Source organism: Athene noctua, chromosome 26, assembly GCF_965140245.1.
Source record: "Athene noctua chromosome 26, bAthNoc1.hap1.1, whole genome shotgun sequence".
Classification (NCBI taxonomy): Eukaryota; Metazoa; Chordata; class Aves; order Strigiformes; family Strigidae; genus Athene; species Athene noctua.
This window is the reverse complement of record NC_134062.1, coordinates 2,667,532-2,693,318: the sequence shown is the minus strand read 5'-3', so window position 1 is coordinate 2,693,318 and position 25,787 is coordinate 2,667,532. Positions and strand designations below refer to the sequence as shown.

General features: G+C 61.7%; 3 protein-coding genes across 11 annotated transcripts; all 3 read right to left on the bottom strand.

Moving 5' to 3' along the window:
- Positions 1–1,576: 1,576 nt before the first annotated feature.
- Positions 1,577–14,787, bottom strand: ABCG4 (ATP binding cassette subfamily G member 4). 4 transcript variants are annotated; one of them, XM_074927653.1, is made up of 15 exons: positions 14,338–14,787; positions 12,492–12,729; positions 9,949–10,066; positions 9,740–9,872; positions 9,431–9,481; positions 9,102–9,247; positions 8,666–8,789; positions 8,304–8,418; positions 7,881–8,020; positions 7,458–7,556; positions 7,096–7,264; positions 6,451–6,551; positions 6,095–6,253; positions 5,840–5,958; positions 1,577–5,752 (listed from the first exon to the last, which is right to left on the bottom strand). In XM_074927653.1, the coding sequence occupies exons 2-15, from the start codon at positions 12,718–12,720 to the stop codon at positions 5,527–5,529; spliced, it is 1,929 nt and encodes a 642-aa protein (XP_074783754.1). In that variant the 5' UTR covers positions 12,721–12,729; positions 14,338–14,787; the 3' UTR covers positions 1,577–5,526. The 4 variants fall into 4 exon arrangements, with proteins under 4 accessions (XP_074783754.1, XP_074783758.1, XP_074783756.1 ...); XM_074927657.1 differs by having other exon boundaries at positions 12,492–12,724; XM_074927655.1 differs by lacking the exon at positions 14,338–14,787 and adding an exon at positions 14,104–14,192.
- Positions 14,788–15,429: 642 nt separating this feature from the next.
- LOC141970733 (complement receptor type 2-like) lies at positions 15,430–17,772 on the bottom strand. 4 transcript variants are annotated; one of them, XM_074927547.1, is made up of 5 exons: positions 17,632–17,772; positions 17,196–17,330; positions 16,729–16,896; positions 16,334–16,624; positions 15,430–16,237 (listed from the first exon to the last, which is right to left on the bottom strand). In XM_074927547.1, the coding sequence occupies exons 1-5, from the start codon at positions 17,693–17,695 to the stop codon at positions 16,224–16,226; spliced, it is 672 nt and encodes a 223-aa protein (XP_074783648.1). In that variant the 5' UTR covers positions 17,696–17,772; the 3' UTR covers positions 15,430–16,223. The 4 variants fall into 4 exon arrangements, with proteins under 4 accessions (XP_074783648.1, XP_074783649.1, XP_074783652.1 ...); XM_074927548.1 differs by having other exon boundaries at positions 16,364–16,624; XM_074927551.1 differs by having other exon boundaries at positions 16,334–16,567.
- Positions 17,773–19,169: 1,397 nt separating this feature from the next.
- HINFP (histone H4 transcription factor) lies at positions 19,170–24,482 on the bottom strand. Of its 3 annotated transcripts, none has more exons than XM_074927567.1 (10): positions 24,121–24,482; positions 23,657–23,883; positions 23,356–23,467; positions 22,707–22,859; positions 22,048–22,125; positions 21,836–21,956; positions 21,584–21,722; positions 21,160–21,284; positions 20,319–20,461; positions 19,170–20,219 (listed from the first exon to the last, which is right to left on the bottom strand). In XM_074927567.1, the coding sequence occupies exons 1-10, from the start codon at positions 24,281–24,283 to the stop codon at positions 19,939–19,941; spliced, it is 1,542 nt and encodes a 513-aa protein (XP_074783668.1). In that variant the 5' UTR covers positions 24,284–24,482; the 3' UTR covers positions 19,170–19,938. The 3 variants fall into 3 exon arrangements, with proteins under 3 accessions (XP_074783668.1, XP_074783667.1, XP_074783669.1); XM_074927568.1 differs by having other exon boundaries at positions 20,067–20,238; XM_074927566.1 differs by having other exon boundaries at positions 19,170–20,461.
- Positions 24,483–25,787: the final 1,305 nt, after the last annotated feature.

The following is a 25,787-nucleotide window of genomic DNA, read 5'->3' as shown; positions in this document are numbered from 1 at the left end:
GGTTTCTCTCTGAGGCGGCTGTTTTGCAGCTGCAACTTCCTGCGACGCCGGCCTGTCTCGTCCCGCCCTGCGCGCGGTGGCTGCCAGCTCCGCCGAGAGCGTGGGGAGAGCGGCCACGGCCCCGCTTCTCGGCCAGGGCAGGCACTAGGCGAGGAAAAACACCCGTCCCCCCCAAACATGGGGACACACCAGTGCGACGAGGTGGGCCTGGGGTCTTACCAGCAAGTGCTGCACGTGGGGGTTTCCTCCGGACACGTCTGGTGGCTCTGCGTCCCCAGCTGGGGTCCAGATGTGCGAGAGGAGCCCGCAAGGACAAGACTCACTCCGGAGTGAAACCCACCCCCCTCCCTGTGCTCAGCTGCCCCCACCTCACACAGAGCACGGGGCAGGGAGCAGGACAACAGTCCCACAGAGAAAAGAGCCCAGAGGACGTGCCTGTCCCCAGCAACGCGTGCAGCCCCCTGCCCCCGTGTCCCCCCCAGCGCCCACCCCCACGCCCCGACACGGGATGGCTGTGGCTGTGCCTGCATGCGCGCATCTCCCCTCGCACGCGTGCCCTCCGGCTGCTCAGGGAGGGGACGCATCCAGGCAGTACACTATAAATATAAGTTTTATTGATGTGTGAAACCCGACAAGTACAGCTGGCATCTCAGAAAGACTGAAATAAGCCGCAACATCTCCGCCTGCCCAACAGCTCCTGGGGCCCTCTGGACACTGGCGAGCACCGGCAGGAGCTGGGACTCGGACACCCTGTTCCTGCGGGGCACTTACCTGTGCGTGGAGAGCCAGCGGGGCCCTGCCAGCAGCCCCATGCTCCCCCCAGAGCCCGGGAGAGCTCTACCTCCGCCCTGCCTGGTTCCTGCCAGGCTGCAGCTGTGGGCAGCGATGCCCTGGCCCTGCTTCGCAGCCTCCTCCCGGCAAGGCAGAAGAACCCGGGCGAATGCCACCCACACGTGGCTACCACAGCAGAGCTATGGCTGCGCGAGCAGACTCCCTTGGCCTCTGAGCCCTTATCCGCGACGTATTTTGGCAAACAGTCCCAGGAAGAAAGCAGCTCCCCTCTGGTCACGTGGAAGCATGGGTGTCAACAGCTGCACCTCTACACGGTGCACCCCTGCCCCGTATCACACATGCACCCCCCCCCATACAACCTCCTCTGCACATACAGAGATGGCAAAGGCTGGAAAACCCCAAGGTCCAGCGCAGCAGGGACACACACAGAGATCCCAGGCAGCCACGGGCTGCCTGTGGCACCAGGAGTTTCTGTGGCAGAGAGGGGCAGGACAAATGGTGTCCACACACAGCGAGAAGGAAACACTGATTTATTGCCTGATTTTGAGAGGGGTGAAACCCTGGGAGAAGCCCCATCCCTGCCCTGTCCCATCTCCCCTCCAGCAAACCCCAGCACCAGCTGAGGGATGATGCATTTGCTCTTCTTGTGCGTGTGACAAAGGTGGCCTGGACGTGCTGGAGGTGAGAGGCCGTACGCCTGCTTGCCTGCCTGCATCCACGGCATGCCCGAGGGACAGGCAGTACCTGATACAACTGTGCCTGTGGGCTTAAGGAGCCAGGCTAAGGGGCTGAAGCAGTTTTAGATGGGTTGAGACTCAACTGGTGCTCCCAGGGAGCTGGAGCCACGGCCTGAACCACATCCTCATCCATTCAAAGTGCATTGCAAGGGAAGGCAGGGGGCAGGAGGGGAGAGGAGGTGTGGGGGAAGAAGCCTGCTCTCCTCCATCACACTCCTCCTGATTATCCAGACGCGTTCCCTGGGGGGATTCCTGCAGCCAGAAGCACCCACAGCCCCACTCCCCTGCTCTGATAAAGTGCATCCTTGCTGCCGTGTGCCAGCCTGGCACGTGGGTGCTCCTCAAAGCAAGACCCAGCCTGGGCATCCCCGGCCCCACACTACAAAACAACCAGTGTTATTGCCAAGGGGTCCCGCAGCCCGGCGCGGTGCCCACCTTGCCCTCAGGAGACTGTCCTGGAGAGGTGCCCGCTAGTCAGGGGGCTGGAGCAGCCGAGCCTTGCTCCACCAAGGGCTCCCCAGAGCAGGGCTGCTGCACTTCATCCTTCTGCCATGCCAGGGCAGAGACAACCCCTCTTGCCCTGCTACTGCAGGGCAGGGGACCACCTGAGAGGGAAGGGGCAATAAATCCTGAGTGCTTGGCCCAGCCATGCCAGCCTGCGGGGCTCAGTGCAAACGTGCTCAGTCCTTTGCATTTTTCTGTGCCTTCCACCCTCCCCCGGGTGTTGTCCTTGCCAAGAGGAAAGGGGCAGCGGGTAGCTCCCTTTGGGCACCTCAGTTGGCTCCTCTGGCACTGTTTGCCTGCGGCAGGGTCTGCCAGAGCCAGGCCCTCTGTGCCACAGGGTGCCCAGATCCCTCCTCATCACAGCCCCTTTGCACCAACACATTCACTTGCCTGACCCCACTGGGAGTGCCGGTGCCCTCCTCTGGGGCACCCCCGGCCCCCCGCCGCCCTGACCCTGAGGACAAGGGGCACCTGCCCCCTAACCCCCACTCCCCAGTGCCCTTGCCCAGCTCAGGGACGCAGCCATCCTCCATCTCCAGGGCTCGCCCTGGCCCTCTGCCCCGCAGGGGCTGCGTACCTGGTCACACACCTGAGAGCCCACACGCTCACTGGCACAGGAGGCCCCGGCTCTGCTGAACCGTCCTGGAGATCCCGGGGTGCTGCCAACTGCCCCCTCCCGGACAGGCTGGTCTGAGCAGCCACCTGGCCTGTGGAGCCACCTGCCCCAGCAGTCTCCCTCCGGCCACGCCAAGCTCAGGCAGCCTCTCCCATGGGGTTTCTCCGCAAGCAGCAGAGGCTGGCCAGCCAAGGCTTCTGTTGCAGCATCCCTGGGGCAGGGGGATGGACACCGGCAGTGGCAGTCACGGGTGCCTGCTGGTAACCCCCTCTGCTCCACATGTGGGCCATCGCTACTCCGTCTCGTCCCGGTCCTTCTGGGAGTGGCGGTGGTGCTGGCTGCGACGGCACGGGGCTGTCCCGGGAGGCACCGTGGGCCGGGCGCAGGCACAGCAGGACCCAGCGCTGGGGACGGCAGTGCCTCCCGTCTGCAGGAGGCAGGACGAGAGCCCCCGCTGCCAGGAGCTGCACAAAGCTACACCACGGGCACCTCCTGCCATCTTGGTATCCATCCAGGGAAAAACCCTCAGCCCAGCAATGCACGCTCTGCGCTGGGCGAGGCTTAACTAGCCACAGCCCAAGAGCAGGACGGAAGCGGGGCGTTGGTCCCATCAGCCCCACAGACAGCGAGGTGGAGAAGGGTGACAGCCCACAGCTCCAGCGTCCCCCCGGCTCTCTGCCCATCCATCCGCCCCGTGACAGAGCAGACACTGGGACCATTCCCCACTCAGCCATGCCCCCGTGGCTGCAGTTGCCAGCGTCGTGCCCAGGAGGCTGCAGCCCCCCAAAGTGGCACGGCTCCCTTGCCGACCGTGGCACGGGGCTGGCAGTGAAGACGGATCCAGGAGCCAAGGGGAATTTTTTAGGGACGGCGGTAAGTCAGGCAAGAGTCCCTGGGAAAAACCCCAGTGCTCTTCATGAAAAGGGCATGAGGGCACGTCCTGCTTCCAGACCCTCTGTGCAGGAGAGCCCCATGGCTACGAGCTCCTCGCAGCAATGCTGTCCAGGCAGGGGAAACCCGACCCTGCTGAGCGCCCCGTGCTGCCACACGTCTGCCGCCCACCTGCACGCCAGGCAGACCCTGCTGCGCAGAGCAGTCCCAACGCGAGCCAGTAAAGCAAAGAACAGTCTCAAGGATTTCACTGAAATCTGGCATTTGCCCTGCGATCCCCTGCTGCTGAGATAGAGTGCCAGCAGCAGCAGCTCACTTGAACCAGGGCCCAGCATGCCAGGATGGGGCAGAGCTGCCCTCCCCATGTCCGTGCTCACTAAAAAGCAGGGCGTTCCCATGTGTGAGGGTGACCAGTGCAGCCCCGGGACACCGGTGCCATCACACCCCCAGAGACAGGCCTGTGCTACGTAGCTAAGCAGCATGCTGTGTTCCCAGCACAGCAGCATGTGCAGTTCTGCCCCACCAGCTCTGGTTTCAGCTCTGTTCCTTGGGAGAGCCAGCGAGGTGCCGAAACGCCTCCCCTCTGCAAGGGCTATGGAGAGGCGGGTGACTTCGGAGGAGCCACCAGAGACACTTGCCAAAAGGGACATTTCCCCGATACCAGTCACAAAGTGCAAAGCCCTTCCCAGTGTCAGGGTCACCCAACGCAAACAAACCGCTCCGAGATCTCACCTGCTTTCCAGTTCTGGCCCTGGTGGGACCCCTCCTGCACAGTGTCACCCTGGGAGGTTTGCACTGTGACAAGGCCAGGCATCCCTGGGGCTGGCATCCCCTCCTGGCAGAGCCGGCGCTGAGCAAGGATCATCCTCCCTGTTCTGCTGAGACAGCCACAGTTGTGCGGGGGGAGAGGGATGAGGAACACGATGGTGCAAGGGAAGGGCTCGGGGCCAGCTCGTCTGCAGTAGAGGTTCCAGCAATAGCATGTCTGAGCCCAGCCTTGCCTTTCAGCCACCTGGCACTGACAGGGTGTGGAAACATAAATCCTCCCAGCTCCATGCAGCACTTGAAGGGACCAGTCACTTCTCTCCACGTTGGTTGATTTTATCCTCTTGGCTCAGACCCCAAAGACAACAGGGACTAAACACAAGACTCCCTACAGTCTGAGAATACTCTCTCATTCCCACAGACTCTGCCACATCCCAGGTTTGAAGATCCCATCTCTGAGGATGGCATCCGCGCAGAGGTCTGAGACAGAGCCCCAAGTCCTTCTCTGCCTGGTGGCTCCCTTTCCCCTCCATGCAGACTGGGAAGCAGTGGGGTTTAAAAAAAACAAACAAAACCCACCAAACAGAAAGAAAAAAAAAAAAAAAAAGAGGGAGGATTTGTGCAGAAACAAAAAGGGGATGCAACAATTTCTGTGGCTATGGCGATAGGAAATACTAAAACCTTGTGCAACTTGGCCTACTGCATCTTTGGGCTCTTCCTACCTCTGACACACACGCTGCTGGCCAGCGTGAGTACGGGGCTACGTGCTGCACTAAGGACCCACGTCTGCAGGGTTCTCCTCCCGGCTTCAGCCCCAGGGCACTGCTCCCCTCCTGCCCAGAGCAGCCGGCTCCTCTCGGCTGTGCTCAGCAGCCAGCCACCTCCGTGGGACTGTCCCCGGTGTCCCGGTGCGTTTAGCAGACAAGGGCAGTGCCGAGCAGGGGCGACAAGAGGGGACCCAAGCTTCATGGGGTTTGTCAGTCCTGGGGGAGAGAGTGGCACATGCCAGGGCTGTACAAAACTTTTGCAATGAAGAGTGTGTGGAAAGGTTAAAACAGTTCCGAGATGTCTCAAAAACCCTTCTCGACTGAGCCAGGCCTCATTGGCACCTACCAATGCCTCCACCGTGGTCCGTGACCTGCTAGGAGCACCATGTCCTTCTGCAGAACGTCCCTCACAGCAGGCCAGGCCCGGGAACGGCACCGGGACCCCACAGCCCCTTTATCTCTCGGATTTGACTTTGTACCTGAGGACCAGGTAAGCCAGGAGCCGCAGGATGATGAAGAAGATGCCCAGGATGAGGAAGTCCAGGTAGAGCTTGGCCTCCTCCACGTCCAGCTCTTGCAGGATCTTGATAGGTTTTTGGAAAGGGCAGAAGTCCTCGAGGCACTCCAGGTCCTCACGCTCCATGGCATAGATGGTGAGAATGACGCCCTCGAAGCCATACCTAGGACAGGGCACACCGTGAGAGCCACCGCCCGCCCCAGGCAGCCCCACGGGAGCCCAGGGCAGGGGCTGGAGCGCGCAGTCCCACCTGACGTAGGAGACGTAGGAGCTCCATTGCAGGTACGTGGGGATGGTCTTGAAGCTGACAAAGAAGCCCGAGAAGAGCAGGACAGGGATGGCAGTGACGGGTCCCACAAAGGTGGCCACCTGGGGAGCAGAGGCCACCGGGTGTCACGTCCCCTGTCCCACACTCACATGCCTGCCTATGGCAACGCTCCCCTCCACCCCTCCTTGTTTTCGGGACTCCCTGCAAATAACAGGCAAAGCCAGGGCCCCATCCGACCTGGAGGGAAGTGGAAGCAGCTCCGATGAGAAGCCCGAGGGACTGGGCCACCAGGGCTGTGGCGGTGGCCAGGGCAGAGAAGAGGAGGAAGCGCGTGGCCTCGGGTGGCTGACCCGTCATCCAGTACACAATGCTGCAGTACGCGATGGGGCAGATCACCTGGGGAGGGGGGCAAGCAAAGAGACCCCTCTGCTGGACCCACGGCCATCCTCACCCCTCAGACCCTCCCTGGGGGAGGGAGGGCTGCGGGGACCCCTCAAAGGCCAGCCCAGGGGGTTGGGGTAGCCGGGCACTTGGCTGTGCCAAGGAAGGACAGTCAGCGTCGGGGCCACGCTTTAGTCCAGCCGAAAGCTCACCTGGAAGGGCACATCCGCCATGGTCTTCGCCAGGTAATAGGCCTTCAGGCTGTACCAGTAGTTCAGGTGCTCTCGCAGGAATACAGACATCTCCTGGGGGACTGCGTGGAAACAAAGAGTCAGCGGGCAGCAGTGCCCCGGCCTGGGCTGCTCCAGCCCCGCTCCCACCTGCCCTGGCACAGGCAGATGCTGATGCTGCAGCCTCCTGCCTGTGCCACGAGTGGGGACCCAAATCTTCACCAGGGAAAAGAGTCGGGGACCGATGTGGGAAATTTCTGCATGGAAAAGTCAGCTCGGCTGGGGCTTTTTAGGCAAACTTTTCAAGGAAGTGAAAGAGAGATGAAGCAGCTGAAAATGCAGTTTTACAGACATTTCCTCAGAATAAAAAAAAATAATGCCAACTTTCTGCTTTGAGCCGGCAAGGACGTTATATCCAAACATCAAATAAAGGGAAAAACTGCAATACATCCAAGCAGAAAATTTTCTCCTCTTTTCCCCCCATCTTTCTTATTTCCCTCCTTTTGTGCAATTCATCTGGCTCCACCATACACCGCCCAGCAGACACACTCCCACAGAGCTGGAGCACCCTCCTCTGCCCCAAGGGTTAGGAGCAGCGGGTGGGTGCTGGGGGAAGGAGCTCCTTACAGGTGAGGATGGTGGGCATCAGCGCGGCAAACATGAGGAAGAGCATGGAGAAGAAGAGAAAGCCAGTGTTGTTGAAGACTTTGCCCGCATCGTTGCCAATGTGCAGGTAGAGCAGCCCGATCAGCACCCCGATGCAGATGTGGGACATGAACCGCAGGTGGGTCAGCACCTGCGGGCAGAGGGTACGGGGGCTCAGCGAGGCTGGGCTGCATCCCACGAGCAGCCCAGGGGGGCAGAGGACAGCCCGCCTGCTCCTCAAGGGTGAGCCCCACTCCAGCCCCAATCAACTCCTGCCTCCGCCTGCCCCCAGGGACCAACAGGCCCCGTCCCCTCAGCCCTGGCCCAGCCTCCCCTGCCCTCACCGTGTCCCTTAGGATGCAGATAAAGGTTCTCTTGAAGAGGATGCAGAACTGAGTTGAAGTGCTGGTGGCAAACGTGTGGCTCTCGATGTGGTCCACATCCTGCAAAACCACAGGCAAGTCAGGGACGCAGGTCAAGTTCACAGCATGGGCTCCCTACTAGGATGGCACCCAAACGCTCCCAGGGTGCCCCTCGTGAGCAACCCTGGTGCTGCCAGCTGCAAGCACAGAGCTGCTGCTCTGGACAAGCAGAGGCTGGCTGAACACCTCCGTGCTCCCCACCGTGGCCAAGGGGCTCTAGGCATCACACAGCACTCTGGGATACCCGAGCACTGTGGGTCAGAGGTGACTGAGGCGTCTCTGGGCGGGCACCCTGTTACCTGCTGCTCCCCACCACCGCAGGAGGCTCGTCTCCTCCCCGCTTACCGTCACACAGTGTGCCGGGCACGATGGATCTGTCTTGTCGGGGCTGCTCTTCTTCTCAGCCATGGTGCACATGCCATTCTGGACGGCGCGGAACAGGACGGGGTTGAGGTCCCCGTACTCTCCAGAGGCCACCTCAATAACTGTGGAGAAGGACAGGACCCCCAAGAGGTGCTGAGCCAGCCCTTGCCGTCTCTTTGCCCAAACCACGACCCCACGGTGGGGCAGGGGGGGGTGAGAGCCCAGCGCAACCACCACATGGCAGCACTGCCCAGCCAGCAGCACTTAACGGGAAGAGAATGGGCAGCCTTGCTCCCTGGGGCAACCCAGGGGAACACCAGGCAGCCCCTAGGGCTTGGGGACTGCGCTTGGACCTTGGCACCCTCTGCTCCCCACCACAGCCCCAGCTAGGGCAGAAGCACTCACTGAAGTCAGCAGGGTTGTGGTATGTGGGGCAGTGGAGGCCCAGACCCTTCAGGTAGGGGATGAGGTTGGTCACGATGCCTTTGAAGATGCACTGGCCCTGGCTCAGGATGTACAGCTGCAAGAAAAAGCCAGGATGGAGCAGATGCAGAGCAGCCAGGGGCACTGTCGCCTGCTTCTACCCACCTCCCTGTCCCTAGGGTGACACAGGGCACCCTTGCCAGACCCTGGCCATCAGGGCTGTGTGCCACACAAGCCCCAGGTCAAATGCCTGTAGCCCATCCCTCCCACGGCCTCTCTCCTGGGTCGTGGGGCAGCGCGACCCTGCACCCCTGACGAATCCTGTGTCCTAGCCCAGCCCAAACCTTGTCGAACATCTCAAAGAGCTTGGCACTGGGCTGGTGGATGGTGCAAATGATGGTGCGTCCACCCTGAGCCAGGGACCGCATCAGGGAAACCACCTGGAAGCAGGAAGCACTGTCCAGACCGCTGTGGAGGAGAAAGAGACAGCAGAGAGAGAAGGGGAGAGTTGAGAGGGGGGAGAAGTACATCCTAAAGGTGCCCCCGCTTGCCTCCCCTTGTGCACACCCTCCTCTCAGACCGATGGAGAGGAGCATCTTTGCGGTCCCAGCCCTGCCATGCCCCAGCCCCCTCGGAGCCCGGGTGGGCACAGCCACATCCCACCCTCAGGCCTCGCAGCCCTGCTGTGCTCCAGAGGGTGCCGGCCACCCTGCACGCCCCTGGCAGGGGAAGCCCAGCTGGGCAGGTGGTGCTGGGGAGCCCCAGCCCCTGCGGCCTCACCTCGTGGGCTCATCAAAGAACATGACCGGAGGGTTGTTCACCAGCTCCAGGGCGATGGCCAGGCGCTTGCGCTGGCCCCCCGACAGCGAGATGGTGCGGGTGTAGGAGCACTCCAAGAGCCCCAGGGCCGTCAGGATCTCATTCACCTGTGAAACAGCCTCAGTCACCACAAGCTCCCAGGGACCCTCACCCCATCCCTGCCACCTCCCTTCAACCCTCCATCACTGGAAGCCCCTCAGCATCCCTGGTCCCCTCAGGGCTCTCCCTTCCCTACTGTCCCTGTCTCGGGAGAAGATCAGGGGCCTGGGCCCACCTCCCCCTGAGCTTACCAGCTCCTTCTTCACCTCCTGCTTCTCACTCAGCTTCAGGTTAGCAGAGACCTGCAGGGAGAGGATGGGCAGGGAGACACGACTGTTAGATGCAGGGAACAGAATCAGCTGCACCATGGCCCCGTCCCTGCCCCGCCGAGGACTGAGAGCAGGGGCTCAGGATGAAGAGAGCAAGAACAGCAGGATTTTGTTCCTGTGTCCCAGAGCCCTTGGAAATGACTGATGTCAGTGTGGGCTCGGTGCCCAAGGACACAGTCCACATGATACCCCACAGAGCTCAGCAGGCTGCCTGGCTCCCACGCCGCTCACCATCATAGCCTCCAGCACAGTGAGGTGTGGCAGGAGCATGTCGTCCTGCATGATGTAGCAGGACATCTTGCGGAAGGTGCGCAGGTCCCGTGGGCGGCCATTCACCAGGATCTGTCCCTTCATGCCAGTCTCCCTGCAGGAAAGAGGTGTGGGGAAAAAGTAGCACAGGGCCATCGACCCCAGACCCGCTGGCTTCCCCGCAGCCTCACCTGTAGCCAGCCAGGATGTTCATGAGTGTGGACTTCCCAGCACCCGAGGGTCCCATGATCCCAATGAGCTCCCGCTGGCAGAACTTCCCTGACAGGCATTTGAGGAGAGTCTTGTACCCTGGAGGGGGAGAGCAGAATGAGTTCAGCTTTCCAAAGCAGCAGCGCCACAGGCACTGCGGTGCCACCCCAGCACCCGAGGAACCTCAGGACCTTCACGCCTTGTGCCAGGGGCTGCATGAGCCTGGAAACTGTCCCACCAGCATCCCCAGGGCTACAGGCACAGCAGATGTCATTTCAAGCGTGATCTCTGACCCTGGTCCTTGGCTGACCCCATTGATTTCCAGCACCAAAGAGGCACACGCCCTGGATGATGGCAAAGACCAGGGAAATCCCTGGGTCAGAGCACGTAAACTGCTGAGGAAGACTACCAGCCTGGTTCTGGGCATGTTGTCAGATCCCAGTCCCTAGGGACAATGGTGAGGGGCAGCAAGAAGCAGGGTAGCACGGGGCAGGCAGGGTGCCCCACCTCACTGGATGCCTGGCTGTTGCCTTCATTGGCATTCATGCTGTGACACCCGGCAGCAGATAGTGCTAATCAGACCTGGAATTATCTCTGCTTTAAACGCAGCTGATTAGCATTTTCTGGCAGAAGGAACACGATGTGTCGGGAGTAGGGAACAGGCACAGCCTCAGGCTCTCAGGAGCTGCCCCCAAAACGCAGCCCTGGCAGGAAAAAAAATGGTATACAGGGTGTTAGGACCATGCTAAACCCCGGACCAAGTCTAAGCATCTGCTGGAAATATGCCCCCCCCTGCACCCCAGGGTGGCAGCTGGTGTTGGGCAAGGGCACCACATCCATCCCCTGCCCACAGGCTGGGGCAAGGCTCAGTGCCAGACCACTCGTGGTCCCTGCACCACACGAGGCGGGGTGGGGACACACCAGCCCCTCTGGCTTCTCCATCACCACAAGCTCTGGGTTCCTCCTCTGCACCCCGCAGGGTCAGGTGCCCTGCACCCAGGAGCGGTCCCCGCGGGCAGAGGGGCAGCGAGGGCCGGGAGGGGAGGGCAGGGGGATGTGCATGATGGCAGCAGAGCGAGCATGCCCAGCAGCCCCCCCCCGGTGCATCTCAGCGCCACGCACACAGCTCCGGCACCGCGCATGCTGCTCACGTCGGCGCCACTGCAGCTTGCGCAGCGGTTACTCGCGTTCATTGACTGCCAGTAACCTCCTGCTTCAGCAGAGTGAGGCAGCCTGGCCCGATCCCGGGGGCTGCAGCCGAAGGCACCGGGAGCTCCCCCCCCTGCCCCCCAGCTCCCTCACCTGTGCCCAGTCTGGGAAGAGGAGGGTCCCTCCCACTGTCGCCCCAGGATCCCAGCACCTCTCGGCGTGCTCCTGTCGGGTCCAGCTGCCCGAGCCTTTCCCACTCCCGCCCCGCAGGGCACTGGCCCACTGGCAAGCAGCTGCTCCCTAGGGCTTCTGGGTGCTGCTACACACTCTGCCCTGGGAAACGCATGCTTGCACCATGGCTCCTCCCGGGGCGCTTCCTCAGCATCCCCAACAAACAGGGAGACCTCATCCTGGAAGATGTCAGGATGTCTGGACGTCCTGTCTTTCAGTGCCTCAGTTTCCCCAGCTGCAGAGCCCTGGGGACAGGGTCAGAGGCCTCACTTGCACTCCTGGCTAGCAGGACATCCTGCTGAGCAGCCCTGTGCCCTGGTCTGCTCACCCCAGGCCCCTGCACATCCCTGCCTGCCTTCAGCTTCTGCAGATCAGCTCCCCCTCCATCTCATGGGGCTGCCTGATTGGCATCCCATTAACTGAGAGAGCTAATTAAAGCAGACTACCACCCACCAGTCGCCATCTGCCTCCCCTCTCCCCTCCCTGAGCTCTCGGCCAGAGTCACGCACAGGGAAGGGGACCGTGGCCTCAGCTGCGCAGGGAGCTGCTGGGGAGGAAATCCCCTGCAAACCACACACTCTCCTTGCCAGGCTCTGAGCTGGGGCACCCCTCGGGGTCTCCTGCTGTCAGCACGTCACACACAGCCATCACACCCCGCACAACCGTGCTGGGGAACCTCATCCACTCTGGCTCCCCCCAACCAGGAAACCCACCCCATCTCCCGCACACCAGCGGCAGGCCTGGGCCGCAATCTGCTTTCCTCCGGCATTGCCCAGCAGAGGTACGCAGCGATTGCTGCGGGACACCAGCCTGTCCGCCACCCAGGGGCACCCGGCACGGACAGCGGCGACCAGCGCTGGCACCCAGCCAGCCCCTGCTGCCGGAGGGGACAGCAGGGCGAGCGGCTCCAGCATCTCCTGGTGGGGCTCCCCGGGCGCAGCCCCGCTGTCACACCCCCGCCGGCAGGCAGAGAGCTGAGGGACTCGGGGCGTGCAGAGCCTGGGGCTGCCTGGAGCAGGGATTGGCAGAGAAGCCATAAATCCAGCAGAGGCAGATGCTGGGGACACGGGTGAGATCAAGGCATCCAGACCAGGAGAGGGGTGCGGAAGCCCTGCGGGCCCCCTCCCCAGGCAGCAGCTCCTACCTCTCTTCCTCCACCAGGAGCCTTCCCGCACAGAGTAGGACAGGTCGATGAACTCGATGTTGACGGCCGAACGCTTCGGGAGGTGGGAAAACCTCTGGGCCTCGGTGATGTGGTTCTCCACCTTCTTCAAATGGGTGGTGAGGAGTGGGGCATCAGGGGGGCTGGCGTGGCACACCGTGTCCTCCAGGGCAATGGAGACACACGCAGGATCAATACCTTTCTCCGCCATCCTGCTGCTCTGTGGGAAACACACAGGGATCAACTCACCGTGGGCCCCCCTCTCAGGGCCGGACTCCGTAGGGGCCTCTGACCAGCCCGCAGCAAGTCCCCTCACATCCTTTCCTGCTGGCTCCAGACCTCGCTGCCCCCTGCGATACACTGCCCAGCTGTGGTCTGGCACCCACAGCTGGATGGGAAGATGGACCAGGCCAGGGCAGCCGAGCCTGCTCCGGGGGGCTCACGGCGAGGAGCAGCCGATCAGCTCCACAGTCAGGAATTCACGCACCTCCCGCAGCTGGGTCCAGCTCTGGCAGCAGAGCTGACAGGTTGTTCACCACCCCTGGCCCCACTGCTGCTGGGCTCCCTGCCCTGTTCCTTTTGGCCACAGTGGGCACAGGATGGGAAGCTGGAGATCAGATGTTCTGTCCTGGATGGGGAACACCCAGCTGGGTCTGGGTGTCCCCAAGGGCTTACCAGGAACCACCTCTGCAGCCTGGCCAGGGCTTGTGGGGTACAGACACGGGCTCCCAAGCGACAGCTTCTTGGACAAAGCACGTCTCACCCAGCTCCTGGGGCAGAGCTGGTGCCAGTGGTCCCCGCAGGCTTGCTGAGACAGACTTAATAGAACAGGGAGGGGGCCCTGCTAGTGGCAATCCTTCTCTGCCTCCCTTGGCTCATTCACCTTCCCAGCTCTTACCAGCACAGCCTCAGAGACCAGCCCAGTACTTAACTGGGGCCACTACACGATGCTAACACACGCCCCTGCCCAAACGCTTTCCTGCTGGGCAGTGTCTCCTGCCTGCAGTCCTCCCCACAGCTGATGCACCTCAGCCAAGCTCCTCAGGTCTCTGCGTGGCGTACGGACTCTGCGGGGCCGGCGGGGTGTGAAGCCCAGCAGGGTGGGGAGCAGGCTCACCCCAGGTCCCACTGCGGCACCGAAGCCTGGGAGCGGGGAGATCGGGGATCCCCACAGCTCCGGCGAAAGGAGCCTGAGCCGTGCCCGGGCAGGCTGGGCCCAGCACCCATCTTGCCTCCAAGGCTGGGGTCCTAGGGCTTCGCTAACCTACATTTTGCTGCGGCGCAGGCTGCGGGAGCTCCCCGCTCCAGCTGCAATGCACACGCCGTCCCCGCAGGGACCCGCGCCGGCATCTCCCCAGCCCCCTGCCCGCTGCGGCCGGATCCTCCCGGGGCTGGAGCAAAGGCAGCCCCAGCCCTGGGGACGGAGGCGGCTGCGGGATCGCCGCACTCGGATCCCGCTCTCGGCAGCTCCGGGACACGCTTGGCACAAGGAACCCCCCGTGGCAAGCAGCCCCAGGGTGCGGGCTAGCGGGAACGGGGGGCTCGGGGCGGGGTTGGGGGGGGGGCACCAGGCACAAAGCGCCCTCGGGCTCACCTTGACTCCTCGGCTGGGCGTTACGGGGAGCGCTAAATCCCGCAAGCAGCTCTCCGCGGCTTAGCCCATCCCCGAGGCGAGGGGTGGGGACGGCAGCAGCGCCGGGGATGTTCTTCCTTCATCCCGGCTCCCCGCCGGAGCCCCCCCACTGCATCCCCAGTCGCCCCCCAGCACCCCCCCGGGCCGGACAGCGGCTCCTGCAGGCTCCCCCCCCATCCCGGTCCCCAGGCTCACCTGCGGGCTGCGGCCGCTCCTCTCCCCGCCGGCAGCGGCCGTGCCCCCCCCGCCGCCGCCCTGCGCCCAGCGCCCGGCCGTGCCGCCGCCGCAGCGCCCTCGGCCGCTCCCTCCTCCTCCTCCTCCTCCTCTTCCTCCGCAGACAAAGGGGCGATGCCCGCGGCGGGGGCAGGGAGAAGGCTCGGCGGCAGCCGGCCGGTGCTCAGCGCCGGGACCCAGGCTGGGCGCTGCCCCTGCGGGTCCCCAGCCGGGGTCTCCTCCCCATCCCTCCGCAGGGCTGGGCTGGGCTGGGCGGGCAGGGCAGGCGCGGGGGGGGCTCTCCGACCCCAGCCCAGCAGTGGCTAGCAGCCCCCCGGGCCCGGCTGCTCGGCGATGCCCCTCTCCGCCAGCTTTGTCCCTGCTGCTGCTGCCTGTCGGGGCGTCAGGACGGGCAGCCCAGGCAGGCAGGCAGGCAGCCCTGCCAGGCAGCGAAAAATCCTCTTAAAGGGACCGGCCTCATTTCCTCTCCCCGCAAGGCACAAGGCCTTGAGCATCCTCAGCGCACAAGCCTGGGGTTTGCCGGCCCTGTCCCTGCAGCCCCCTCCAGCCCCCCGCCCCGCTGCCTGCTCCTGGTCACACACAGGGCAGAGCCCCCCGCAGCTCCCTCCATTGCCACCTCAGCCCAAACCCCCTGAGCAGGCACGGCTCACCCCCCCGAGTCCCCCAACACCCCCTAAATCCGCTCCTGCCCCTGCTCAGCCCTGCACTGACCTGGGACAGGGGCCGCCCCACCGTGCAGCCGCCCCAGTGACAGCACAACCTGGGTGAAACTGGGGCAGAGCAGTGCCTGGGAAACCCACCCCAGGCATCAAGAGCCAGGGCAGGTGGGGTTGCAGCTGGCCACAAAGGGCCTTGACAGGAGGGTGCCTCCCGCCCAGGCCTTCACCCCCAGCACACGCTGCCCGCTTCATCCCCCCTGCACCTCCACCCTCCGCAGCTCCACGCCTGGCTCCATCCTCGCTGTTACTCACACCTCTCACCCACCACAGCACTTAAACATGAAAGACATATGGAAATGAGTGGCACTAACAAAAGTATTAATTAAAAAACCATCTGTTGAACCAAGGAGAGCTTTCCCCTCCCACAGCTAAGCTTGGGCTGGGCAGTGATTTGGCTCCTTGGCAAAGCAGGATCCAGCCAGAGGAGAGACTGCGGGACAGGACAGCCCACAGGCTGGGCAGGGGGAGGGCACAAGGAGGTAGCCGTGGAGCCAGGCTCCACAAGGGAGTCTTAAGTCATCTCCTCATGGAGCAAAAGACATGCTGGACCCATCCAGTTTGCGTTCAGCACGCTGACTCCCATCCTCAGGGCACTCACCGTTAGCAGGTCTCAGCCCAGGCCCGCTCTGTGCAGGGCAAGCCAGCCCTGCTGCCCTGCGGGTGGGCACAAGCAGGGCCTGGGAGCGAACCCCTTTGATGCTAAAGCCTTCACAACTGCCCAAGGCTGGGCCGGCAGTCCCTGAGACCAAGCTGGTGGCCATACAGCATCCAGCAGCTGCTGCAGCATCCTGCTGTGGAGTCATTTCAAGGTGGAAGGCCAGCAGGGATGGGAGTCCAGTGCCCAGAAAGGCTTGGTGGTCAGTGCCGTGGGCACGTTCAGCATCCGTCTGGTCCCTGGCAAGAGCCTTCCTACAGTGGAAGAGTCATGGGATGGGGCCAGGCAGGAAGGCAGCCCTGCAAGAGAGCGAGTCCAAAACATCTCCTCTCCTCTCGGATGACAGCCTTGGGATGGATGCAGCTCATGGAAGGAGGGCAGCGATGGAGAGACGTGGCAAAGGGAAGCAGACATCCAGGTTGGAAGCCTCCCTCGGCATGAGGCCAGTGGCCGCAGCCCCGGACAGCCCAGCTCTACCCAGCGGAAGCTGTCAGGAGAGCAAGAGCAGCAGATGTTGAGCTGTCTGGCAGCCCCCAGCTCTCAGTGTCAACCCTTCCCACAAAAGAGCGAGACAGACCCTTACCAAAGGCGGGCGGCCGCGACCAGGACTCACCGCACGGGACGTGGCAGTCACACTCGCAGATGTTGCAGCGCTGGAACCAGCGCACCCAGCCTGAGCGCTTGGTGACACAGGCTGAGATCTTGATGCAGCCGTGGTTGAGGAAAGCTCCCAGGTGGGCCTGGGTGCTGCAAGATGAAGAGCACCTCCCGGTAATGTCCTGCTCGCTGATCTCGATACGACCTCGCAGGCAGATCCCTGCAAGAGCAGGGCCAGAGCACATGACGGGGTGCCCACCAGCCCTCCCGCAGCAAGCTGGGGGAAAAGAGGGGTCGGAAACATGCCTGCAGCCCTGCTGCCTGCTCCCCATGCAGGCAGGATGCCCCCTCAGGCTCAGCACGACCCCCGGCCGTACTCACGGAGGCAGGTGGGCTTGGGGGTCCAGCGACCATCAGACTGGCAGGAGCTGGCCGGGTCCCCCAGGAGCAGGAATCCAGGCCGGCAGCTGTACCGCACCACCGAGCCGACCCACCAGTCGTTGCCGTACACCACCGAGTCCAAGTCCGTTTCGGGTCGCCCACAGTTCACTGGGGACAGGGAGGTTCCTGAGGGCAGCCCGGGGCTAGCGCCCTGTGCAGCCTGCTCGGCGGAACGTCAGCCCAAGGGGACGCACCCAGGCAAGGCTGCGGGCCCTGGGTGAAGACGAGGATGCTGGCCAGGATCTGCGGGTGCCCCAGGCTGCGTCCTCTTGTGGCCCGAGGACCAGGCTGCTGGGGAGACTCCACCACGCACGTGTGTGTGGCACAAAACCTGCCCTCCCCAGGCTGGCTGTGCCAAGCCCCGCAGCCAGCCCCAGGGCCCCCCCGTCTCCCCGCTCTTGCTGTACCTCTGCAGAAGGACTTGTAGCCCAGCCAGCAGCAGCTGCCATTCCCACACTGGCTCCTCTTCAGCTCCTTGTGCTTCCCCTTGCAGACCCCGAAGCAGATGGGCGCTGTGCCAGACCAGTAAGTATCCGGGTCTCCTGGTGTTGCAGGGAGCAGGACAGGGCTAGGGCTGGGGACGACCCTTCCCGCCAGCTCCCCAGCCCTCAGAGACCCACAGGGAAGTGGTACAAAGTCCCAGCCCACCCCCCAACCCCTGCTGTGGTCAGCAGTGCATCCACTAGCACCCCCATTTCTGCAAGTCAGCTCCCGCTTCCCCTGTGCCACACCTCGGCACGGGGACGTGACAAAATTCTTGCTCCCAGCTGGGGAAGACCAGTCCAGCCAGTTACCAGCAGCTCTGGGGCACCCTGAAAGCCTCTTCCCCCAACACCCTGTTACCTTCTGGGTCCTCACAGGAGACCAGCATGGCCAGCACAGCGAGGAAGAGGGGGCCCAGTCCCATAGCGCACACACTGCCCTCCTCCCCTTGCCCCTCAGACCAAAGGCCCCTCTCTGCTTGCCCAAGAGAAAGTGAACTTGGTTTCCATACCCACAGGACAGGGGCTGCTGTAGGACACGGGGGAAGGGAGGAGACATTCCCTTTAATGCCAATCCTCTAGCCAGCAGATAATCTCTGGCAGATTACCCTCCCTGGACCCAGTGTTTAAAGGGACAACTCCAGCCACCGCAGCCTTGCCTCCGCTCCCAACACCAAGCACTCGCATCCTGCAGCAGCCCCGTAGTCCAAGATAACGCAGGCGCAGCCACGGCCTTGGCAGCAGAGCCCCCAGCCCTGCATATTGGCACGAGGGCCAAGCTGCAAGTGCTGCGAATGCAAACCTGGCCGGAGGCCCTTCTCTCGAAGGTATCCTCAGCCCAGCTCTGCCAAGCACCAGGGAGCGAGGGCCAGGCAGGGGCCGGGAAGGCTGGGCAAGGCCCAGCCACACGCCAGCAGCCCAGGAGCGCTGTCCCCAGAGCGGCGTCCTCCCGCAGCGCGTGCTCAGGGCTGCTGGGAGAGCAGCTGCCTCCTACCCTGCCTCCCCCCAGCACTGGGTGCCCAGCACACCACCCCACCTGCGTTCCACCAGCCCCTGGGAGGCACTCCGCATGAGAGCGGCACCGGGGTGCACGCTGCCCATCACCCCGATCCAGCAGCAGACCTCCCCACGGGGCCTCAGCAGGCAGCTCTGCCCGCTTCACCCCCTCTCCTCACCCGGCAACCGCAGAGCACGCTGCCCCGCACCCAGGGCACGGGCCTAAGGGGCTGCTCCCATCGCCCCATCCCAAGGGCACAGCCACGAATCACACCCCCTGGGTTTGGAATTAGAAAGTGAGCAGGTGGCCAAGGGTTTAGTATAAAGTGATTTCCTCCGTTAACCTGGAATTCCAACAGCTTTTGCTGAACTGCCTGAGAAAGGAAGCGAGGAGTAAAAAGTCAGCGTCCAGCCCAGATCAGCAGGGCACCTCCCTGCCTCCATCTGGGCACAGCTCTTCCACACACAGGGCAGTGTGGGCCCAAGCGTCACTCCAGGGACACCAGCTCCACGCTGTCCCCATCCAACTCACGACAAAGGGTAAGCTGGCTCTGCTCACAAGCCCAGGCTACTCTCTGTAGTCAAAAAATGACATTGCAGGCAGATGTCATTCACGCCCTGAAGGAGGCAGCAAAAATCAAACTCAGGACAGCAGGGAACAAGTGCCAGAGCTAAACCCGGCCTTCCAGTGCCACCTCTGGGGACGTGGAACAACACGCTCTCGGAGGCACTTGCCAGCTGCACCAAGGGGCAGCACAGAGGACATGTTAAGAGGCCCTGGCAGCTCTTCAGTGCCCACCTCCCACGGCGCAGGCTCTAGGCAACTCAGCCTCATCCTCTCGCCACAACGTGCCACAGCTGGCAGGGATGGGGCTGAAACAGACACCAGACACTGCTTGGCCTGGCAGTCTGACTTTTATTTGTATCGCCAAAGTACACTGTGCCCAACCAGGAGCCCAAGCCCCAATATGGGGAGGAAACCCACGGAAGGACAAAAGCATTAAGGAGCTCCCAGTCCCCCAGTGCTGCAGGGTAGGACAGCACCTCCAGCCCTCTCCTCCCAGAGACCAGCGGTGCAGCCACCACCAGCAGCACCAGCTGAATGACCCAGGAAAGATGATGCACGGGGAAGTGCCGATGAAGGCAGAAGTAGAGCGTGCCATCCCTTAGAGAACAAGGTATAGATGCAGCCCCGGCTGAGGGCCACACATCTCCCCAGGGAAGAGGCTTCAGCTGCAGTGTCTGCTCAGCACGCCACCCTGCCTGGGGACATCATCCTCCTAGCTGGGGACCAGGCTCTGCCAGCGCTGACAACCGAGCTGTGCAGCAGCAGCAGGAACCACGTCACCAGCGAGTGACCAGGAGGGGAAGGCCTGTGTCAGGCTAAGGCCAAACCTCCTGGAAGGGTGGGAGAGGCTTGCTAGTCCCTAATCCCCAAGAAGAGGAGACAGACAGCTCTTTCCAGCTCAGATCACTTGATCCACAACTGAGAGACCTGTCCCTCCCCTCTCCCCATGCTAACCAGAGGCTGGGGCAGCAGAGTGGGAAGCCAGCCAGCTGCAGGTAGGTGAAGACAAGCTCAGCCCTCTCCCCCAAGCACTTGTCAACCTCCCCCACCAGCACATCCCATGGAGGCCCAAGTTTTCCTCATGCAGCGAGGCAGGCGAGCACCTCACACGATCTGGATGCCCAACTCCTCGGCCGTCTTCTGCAGACGGTCCATGACGTTCTCCTCCAGCTCCATAGCCAGCCCGCTGGGTGCTGCCACCTGCTCCTCGGAGGATGTGCTGGCCATGACATAATACACAGTCTCACTCTCCCCATGCTCGTTGGTCCGGTTCACCACACGGATGATGGGGTTGGCGGGGGTGCCAGGTTCTTGCTCCGATGACAGCGCTGCTCCTGGGAAGGTGCTCGGCCGTGCTGGCTCAGGGTTGTCAGCAGAGCAAGGGGCTGGGCGCAGCGGGGCCACCTGCAGTTGAGTGATACTGTTCTCCACCAGTGGAGCCTCTGGTGGGGCCTCCAGAATGATGCCCTGCAGGTTGCCCTCACCCTCAGACAGCACCACACACTCAGCCGAGCCACCCAGTGCCTCCCCCTGCTTCTCTCCATCCTTCAGTAGCTGCTCCGTCAGCTCCACGCTCTCGTAACGCACCAGCTGCAGCCTCATGTAGCCATCCTCGTGTTCCTTGTACCTGAGCAGAGACAGGCAGAGGTGACGGAGCCATCACACTGCGGCCCCCTCCCTAGAGACAGGAGCGGCCTGAAGCAGCAGCCAAGAGGCACTACATCCTAGTTTCCAAGGCCCAGTGCTACAGAGATGACACCAGGCAAGATAAAAACCCTTAAACCCTACCCCGAAAAGCACATCCATGTGGCAGCTTCTGAACTTTCCAATAGGCCTCTTATCTCCCAAGCCCATCTCCTTCCACCACTCTGTTTCACTGGGAGCATTTGAAGTCCATCCTCTTCCCCTACCAGCTTTTAGGCTCTGGAAACTCTTTGGAGCTTCCTAGAGAGGATGCAGCAGAGGCATCTCTCAAGACACTAACTCTTCCCAGAGCGGGACGCCTGGACCTGGCCCCTGCCAAGCTCAGAAGCGTCCCACCAGATGCAGCTGTGACAGCATCGCTTCTGCCCTTGCCCCTAAACCTCTGACCCACTGCCAGAGCTGCCACCCTGCATTGCTGTCACTGTGCCAGATCCCACAGAATGCTTGCTGCCCAGCGCCTCCCAGCCACTGGGAATTGGGTCTTGAGCACATTACAGGCAAACATCAGAGCCCAACACTGCCAAGTCTCTGCTCCAGCAAGACACAGGGTCTTGCTGTTCCAAGCTCCAGCTGTCTCTTGCACTAGGGAGGAGGAAATGAGGAGCTAAGGATGGGCAGTACCTGAAGCGAGGATGGCCCGAGGGCCATTTGAACTGGTGTTTCTTCCTGAGGTGGACAGTGAGGTTGTTTCCACGTGTGAAGCACTTGTCACAGACATGGCACTTGTACCGGGGCTCTGAGTCACCCTGAAGGGCAGAGAGAGGGATGTGAATACTCCATGAGCCTGATCAGAGGGCCTGGTACCCACGCGTGTGCATGGAAGGAAGAATCAGGTTCTCTGAGAAGACTGACATGACGTATCATTGCAGCAGTACGAGAGGAACGCAACTCAACTTCACATTCCTACAGCCCTGGTCAGCCTGAGGCACATCACATGACTTTAGCTTTTTTTTCCTCATGCTTCTGTACAGCATGTTGCACTTAGCAGTTCTCAGCCTCACTGGGAGACAGTACACAGCAGAACAGCCCTCTGCTCCCTTCCCACCTCATGGACTTTCCGGTAGTGCAGTTTGATGGAGCAGAGGGAACGTGCAGTGAAGCTGCAAGCCTCAAACTCGCAGCGATAGGCTGGCTCTTTGCTGTGCGTGTCCAGATGTTTCCTCAAGTCAACGAGATTCTTGCAGCTAAAAGGAAATTATAAGGGGACAAAGCTGAAGACCGTGTAGCACGCACACGGACGCGCCTCTGGGTGCTTTTCTGTCACCGGTTTGGAAAGACAGAAAGCTCTGGTCCTCACCTGTAGTCACAGTAGTCACACTTGAACGGCCGCTCCTCGCTGTGCCGAAAACGAATGTGATTGCGCAGGGAGGAGGGCAGGGGGCAGGTCATGTCGCACAGAGGGCACTTGTAATGGTTCACTGTGCGAAAAGGACGGGTGGGAAACGTTACCACAAAGTACGGGAGAGCACACGCTCTTCAGAGCCTCAGCTGGGAGAAGCCTTTACTCACCATGGTTCCTCATATGGTCACGGAGCAGCCTCTCTGTGGCAAACCTCTTGGAGCAGTGAGAACACTGAAACCTCTGCTCTGCAGCATCGGGGCCAGGGAGAAAGGGGAAGGGGTGATGAGAAAAGAGATTAAAGCAAAGAGAGCAGCACAAAGGGCAGCAAGGGAGAAAAAGAGGCAGTTACAGTGGAACCGGGAACCCTTCTCTCCAGGCAGAGATCGCAGACACGAAGGCAAACAAAAACCAAACCCCCTGCAAAGCCCAGTCTGCCTCCCCTGCGCAGAGCCTCCTCGTGCTGCCAGCGCAGGAACTGGGGAGCCACCACACACCCTGGCAGCACAGCGCAAGGGAACTCAACAAGCAAATCCCAGTCCTGCTGCAAGTGCCCAGCTGCTGCCTTTGACTTCAGTCCTGGGTCCCCACAGGAGGAACAGCTCTGGCTGCAGTAGCGAGAGCCTGGGCAGCCTCCAACCCCCCTGCCTCTGCCAGACACCTCTCAGAGATCCAGCAGTGTCGGAGCTCCCACTGTCCGGGGAAGCCAGGCTGTTTCCAAGCACACCCCTGCCCTTTGCTCACAGAGAACAGGCAGCTCCAGCAAACCAAAAGGCTCAGGCAGAGGACTGCTCACAGTCCCGCTCCTCCCCGGCCCGCAGGAGCTTACGGTCCAACGCAGTCTGACGGCGGATGTGGTCAAAGAACTTGGTGTTGTTGGCGAACATCCCCCCGCAGGTAGGACAGGCCACCACTTTCTCCTGCGTGTGGCTGCGCAGGTGCTCCCGCAGTTTGCAGCGCCCCTTGAAGGTGCAGTCGCAGTCTAAACAGAAACAACAGAACGTCATTAAGATCCTTCACGCAGAGGCCACAATCCGCAGCGTGACTGAATGGCAGGCTTCTTGCTTCTGTTTTGACTAGCGAGGATGAACTCTCTGCTCCAAAAAGCCCACAGAGCGGGGCCACAGCAGGATGAGCTCACCAGTGTACAACCGGCCTGGGCACCCCCCACCACTGCAAGCAGCTAAGGCAATTGCAAAAAACACAAGAGAGAAAAAATATTGAAAACGATAGACTGGAGCCTTTTCTTTTAGGTACTAATATGAACAAAAAGTTCAATGTTAAGCACTCAACTGGACTCCCCTCCCCCCCGAAGGAAATTCTACAGGAACATTTCACTGTTAGGACCACACACGCACATTTTTGAAGTTCAAGAGGCTCCCTGGCACCCTGCCAAGGAGCGCAGAGTTCTCCCTACAACAAATGCAACCCAGCCCTTCGCCAAGCTCTCTGGAGAGGCCTCGCGTGCAGGCACTAACCTTTCCAGCCACAGACAACCACATGGTTTTCCTTCCCCGCTGCCTTGTACTCTGAACAGAAACTGTGATCCTCCACGTGCCGATAGAACCACTCAGGATTATCAAATGATCGCTGTTGGGGAGAAAGGAGAGACAGAACAGGGTGAAGAGCTCAGCCAGAGCACAACAGACGCTTTCACAGAGGTACAAACACAGCCCAGAGGCGGGCAGGTGAGCTGCAGGACAAAAGCAGCTCTCCTTCCCCCGGCTGCCACATCACAGAGAACACACAGGAAAGCGAAACCGGATCCCCTGTCCTCACCTCACAGTACTCCCACAGGCACAGAAAGTTCTCCTGGATCTCAGGGATGATATTGCGGCTCTGGAAGTCCAGCTGGCAGTGGCTCACATCCGACTGGCTCTGCAGGGCCCGCAGCCCCCACTGCTTCAGCTTGGTGTGGTAGCAGTGGAAATAAACGTGGCGAATGAGGTCAGCAGAGCTCTCCGGGGAACAGAAACCGCATTCCTGCCACAAACACGTGTATTCCTCTGCAACACAAACAGGAGATACACAGGCTATAATGGCCTGATGGAAACTCTCCAAGTAAAGCTCAGGCTCTCAAAGACAGTGAGCCACCGGGGCTTTTTTTTTTTTTTTATTCAAGAGATTCCAGTCCTGCAACAGGCAGCGCTGCTTCCTCAGAGAGAGGATTCTGTCACAACGAAACACCTCGGGGAAGGGAGAGAGCTGGCGAGCCACAGCAGCGGAGGCTGCTGGCTCCTTACCGAGAGGGTCCATCTCGTCGCGGTGTTCCCCGGGAAGGTGCTGCCGCAGGTGCTGGGCCACATGCTCGCAAAACTCCTCCATCTTCGAGGCCACGTAGGTGCAGGACTCCCATTCGCACTGCAGCACCAAGGCGCCCTTACCGCCGGCCTTGGCGGGCGGCATGGCCGGGGCCGCGGGCCCTGCGGGGCAGCGCAGGGACACCGAGAGCTCCCCTCCGCGCCGGGGTCACCCCGCAGCGCGACACCGGCCCGGGCGCCGTCCGGCTGACCTCGGCGGGGGGGACAGGGACGGCCCCGCACTCCCGGAACCGGCGGCGGGGAGGCGCCGGGAGCGCGGGAGAGCGCCCGCCCCTGCCCCGCCGGGGGGCGCCGGAACCCAACGGACCGCGCCCGCCCGCCCGCCCAATCGCAGCCGCCCCCGCCGAGCCGCCGGCCAATCCCCGCGCAGGAGCCGCCGGCCCGCGCGCAGCGCCAGGCCGGACCCGCCGGGAAGCGGCGCCCGCGCACGAAGGTTCCGGGGCGGTTCGGGGCCGAGCCGCCAGCCAGAGCCCTTGTGGGACACCCGCGGGAATAACGCGCGTGTGGCTCCGCGAGCCGCCGCATCCCGGGAGCGCTTTTGTCATTATCAGATTTGGCGCGGGACGTGGCTTTGCGGGAGGGGAGCGTGAAGAGCAGCACGGGCCTCGCTGCTGCCGCACGCGTTCAGTTCCGGGGCCTCCGAGCCCCCCGCAGAGCCGGGCACCCCCGGCATCCCCGGCACCCCGGGCACCCCCGGCACCCCGGGCACCCCGGACACCCCCGGCACCCCGGCACCCCGGCACCAACCCATCAGTCCCCGCTGAGAGACAAGGCAGCATATTCTCCGTACTGAGTAACGAGAAGGCGGATTGAAATGACAGTTGGAATTAAACACACACACGTTGACTGTTTCATCTGCCGCTCCCGCCTTTTGTAACACAAAATAGACGCAATTCTCAGAAATTTGGCTTTTGGCGCAGGTAAATGCAGCGCTAAAACCAAATGGGATTGTATAAAATGTGCCACAAAGCGTGCCTTGCCAACGCACAGTCGCTTCTGTCACTCCTGTCACACACACCGGCTCTACCCTCTGATGTGGAAAGTACGTGCCCAAATTCACTAAATTACATAGAAAATCTGGGTCTGATGATGCTTTTTCAAATGAAAATGTAAGGTAAGAGATGGATCTTACCTAGAAGCAGGCTGGCTGAGTTTTTATCTTTGTTTATTTGTTTTCTGCAGGATCTGTTGGGTTTCAGTGTGGTTATTTTGTAATCAGTACGGAAAACACCCGGCCTGGCCAGACCGTGCAAAAGCTATTAGCTTGATTCGGGCTGGGATTTCACTTGTATACCCTAACCAAAGTATATAAAGATCCAACACAGGAGACAAAACTATCAGGGAAAGCTGCCAGGAGGCAGGTGGCAAACGAAGCCTATTGCTGACAAAGCAAAGACAGTTGTGACTTTACATCTGCCCCACACTTCCCCGACCCACCTGGTGCGTCCGGCCCATCCTGTTACCTGTCAGCCAAATCCAGGACACCTGGGGGTACCAGGAAGGGGCGGCCAGGAATGGACAGGCCAAAATAAGACTTGGTTTATATAAGAGGGCGTATGTGCACGGTGAAAGACTCTGTATACAGGAGC

Bases quoted from the DNA above. Each gene is read 5' to 3' on its own strand.
- HINFP (XM_074927566.1), bottom strand. From the start codon at position 24,283: ATGCCGCCCGCCAAGGCCGGCGGTAAGGGCGCCTTGGTGCTGCAGTGC. The intron at 21,957-22,047 runs GTGAGTAAAGGC...CTTTTCGCACAG, and splicing joins TGACCATATGAGGAACCATG to TGAACCATTACAAGTGCCCT. The intron at 21,285-21,583 runs GTGGGAAGGGAG...TCTGCCCTTCAG, and splicing joins ACTACCGGAAAGTCCATGAG to GGTGACTCAGAGCCCCGGTA.
- ABCG4 (XM_074927653.1), bottom strand. From the start codon at position 12,720: ATGGCGGAGAAAGGTATTGATCCTGCGTGTGTCTCCATTGCCCTGGAG. The intron at 5,959-6,094 runs GTCGGATGGGGC...TCTGCTCCCCAG, and splicing joins CTGCTTCCACTTCCCTCCAG to GTGGCCACCTTTGTGGGACC. The intron at 5,753-5,839 runs GTGGGACTGCGC...GCCCTGTCCTAG, and splicing joins TCCTACGTCTCCTACGTCAG to GTATGGCTTCGAGGGCGTCA.
- LOC141970733 (XM_074927547.1), bottom strand. From the start codon at position 17,695: ATGGGACTGGGCCCCCTCTTCCTCGCTGTGCTGGCCATGCTGGTCTCC. The intron at 17,331-17,631 runs GTAACAGGGTGT...CTGCAACACCAG, and splicing joins CTCCTGTGAGGACCCAGAAG to GAGACCCGGATACTTACTGG. The intron at 16,625-16,728 runs GTGAGTACGGCC...CTTTTCCCCCAG, and splicing joins CCCCAAGCCCACCTGCCTCC to CTTGCTGCGGGAGGGCTGGT.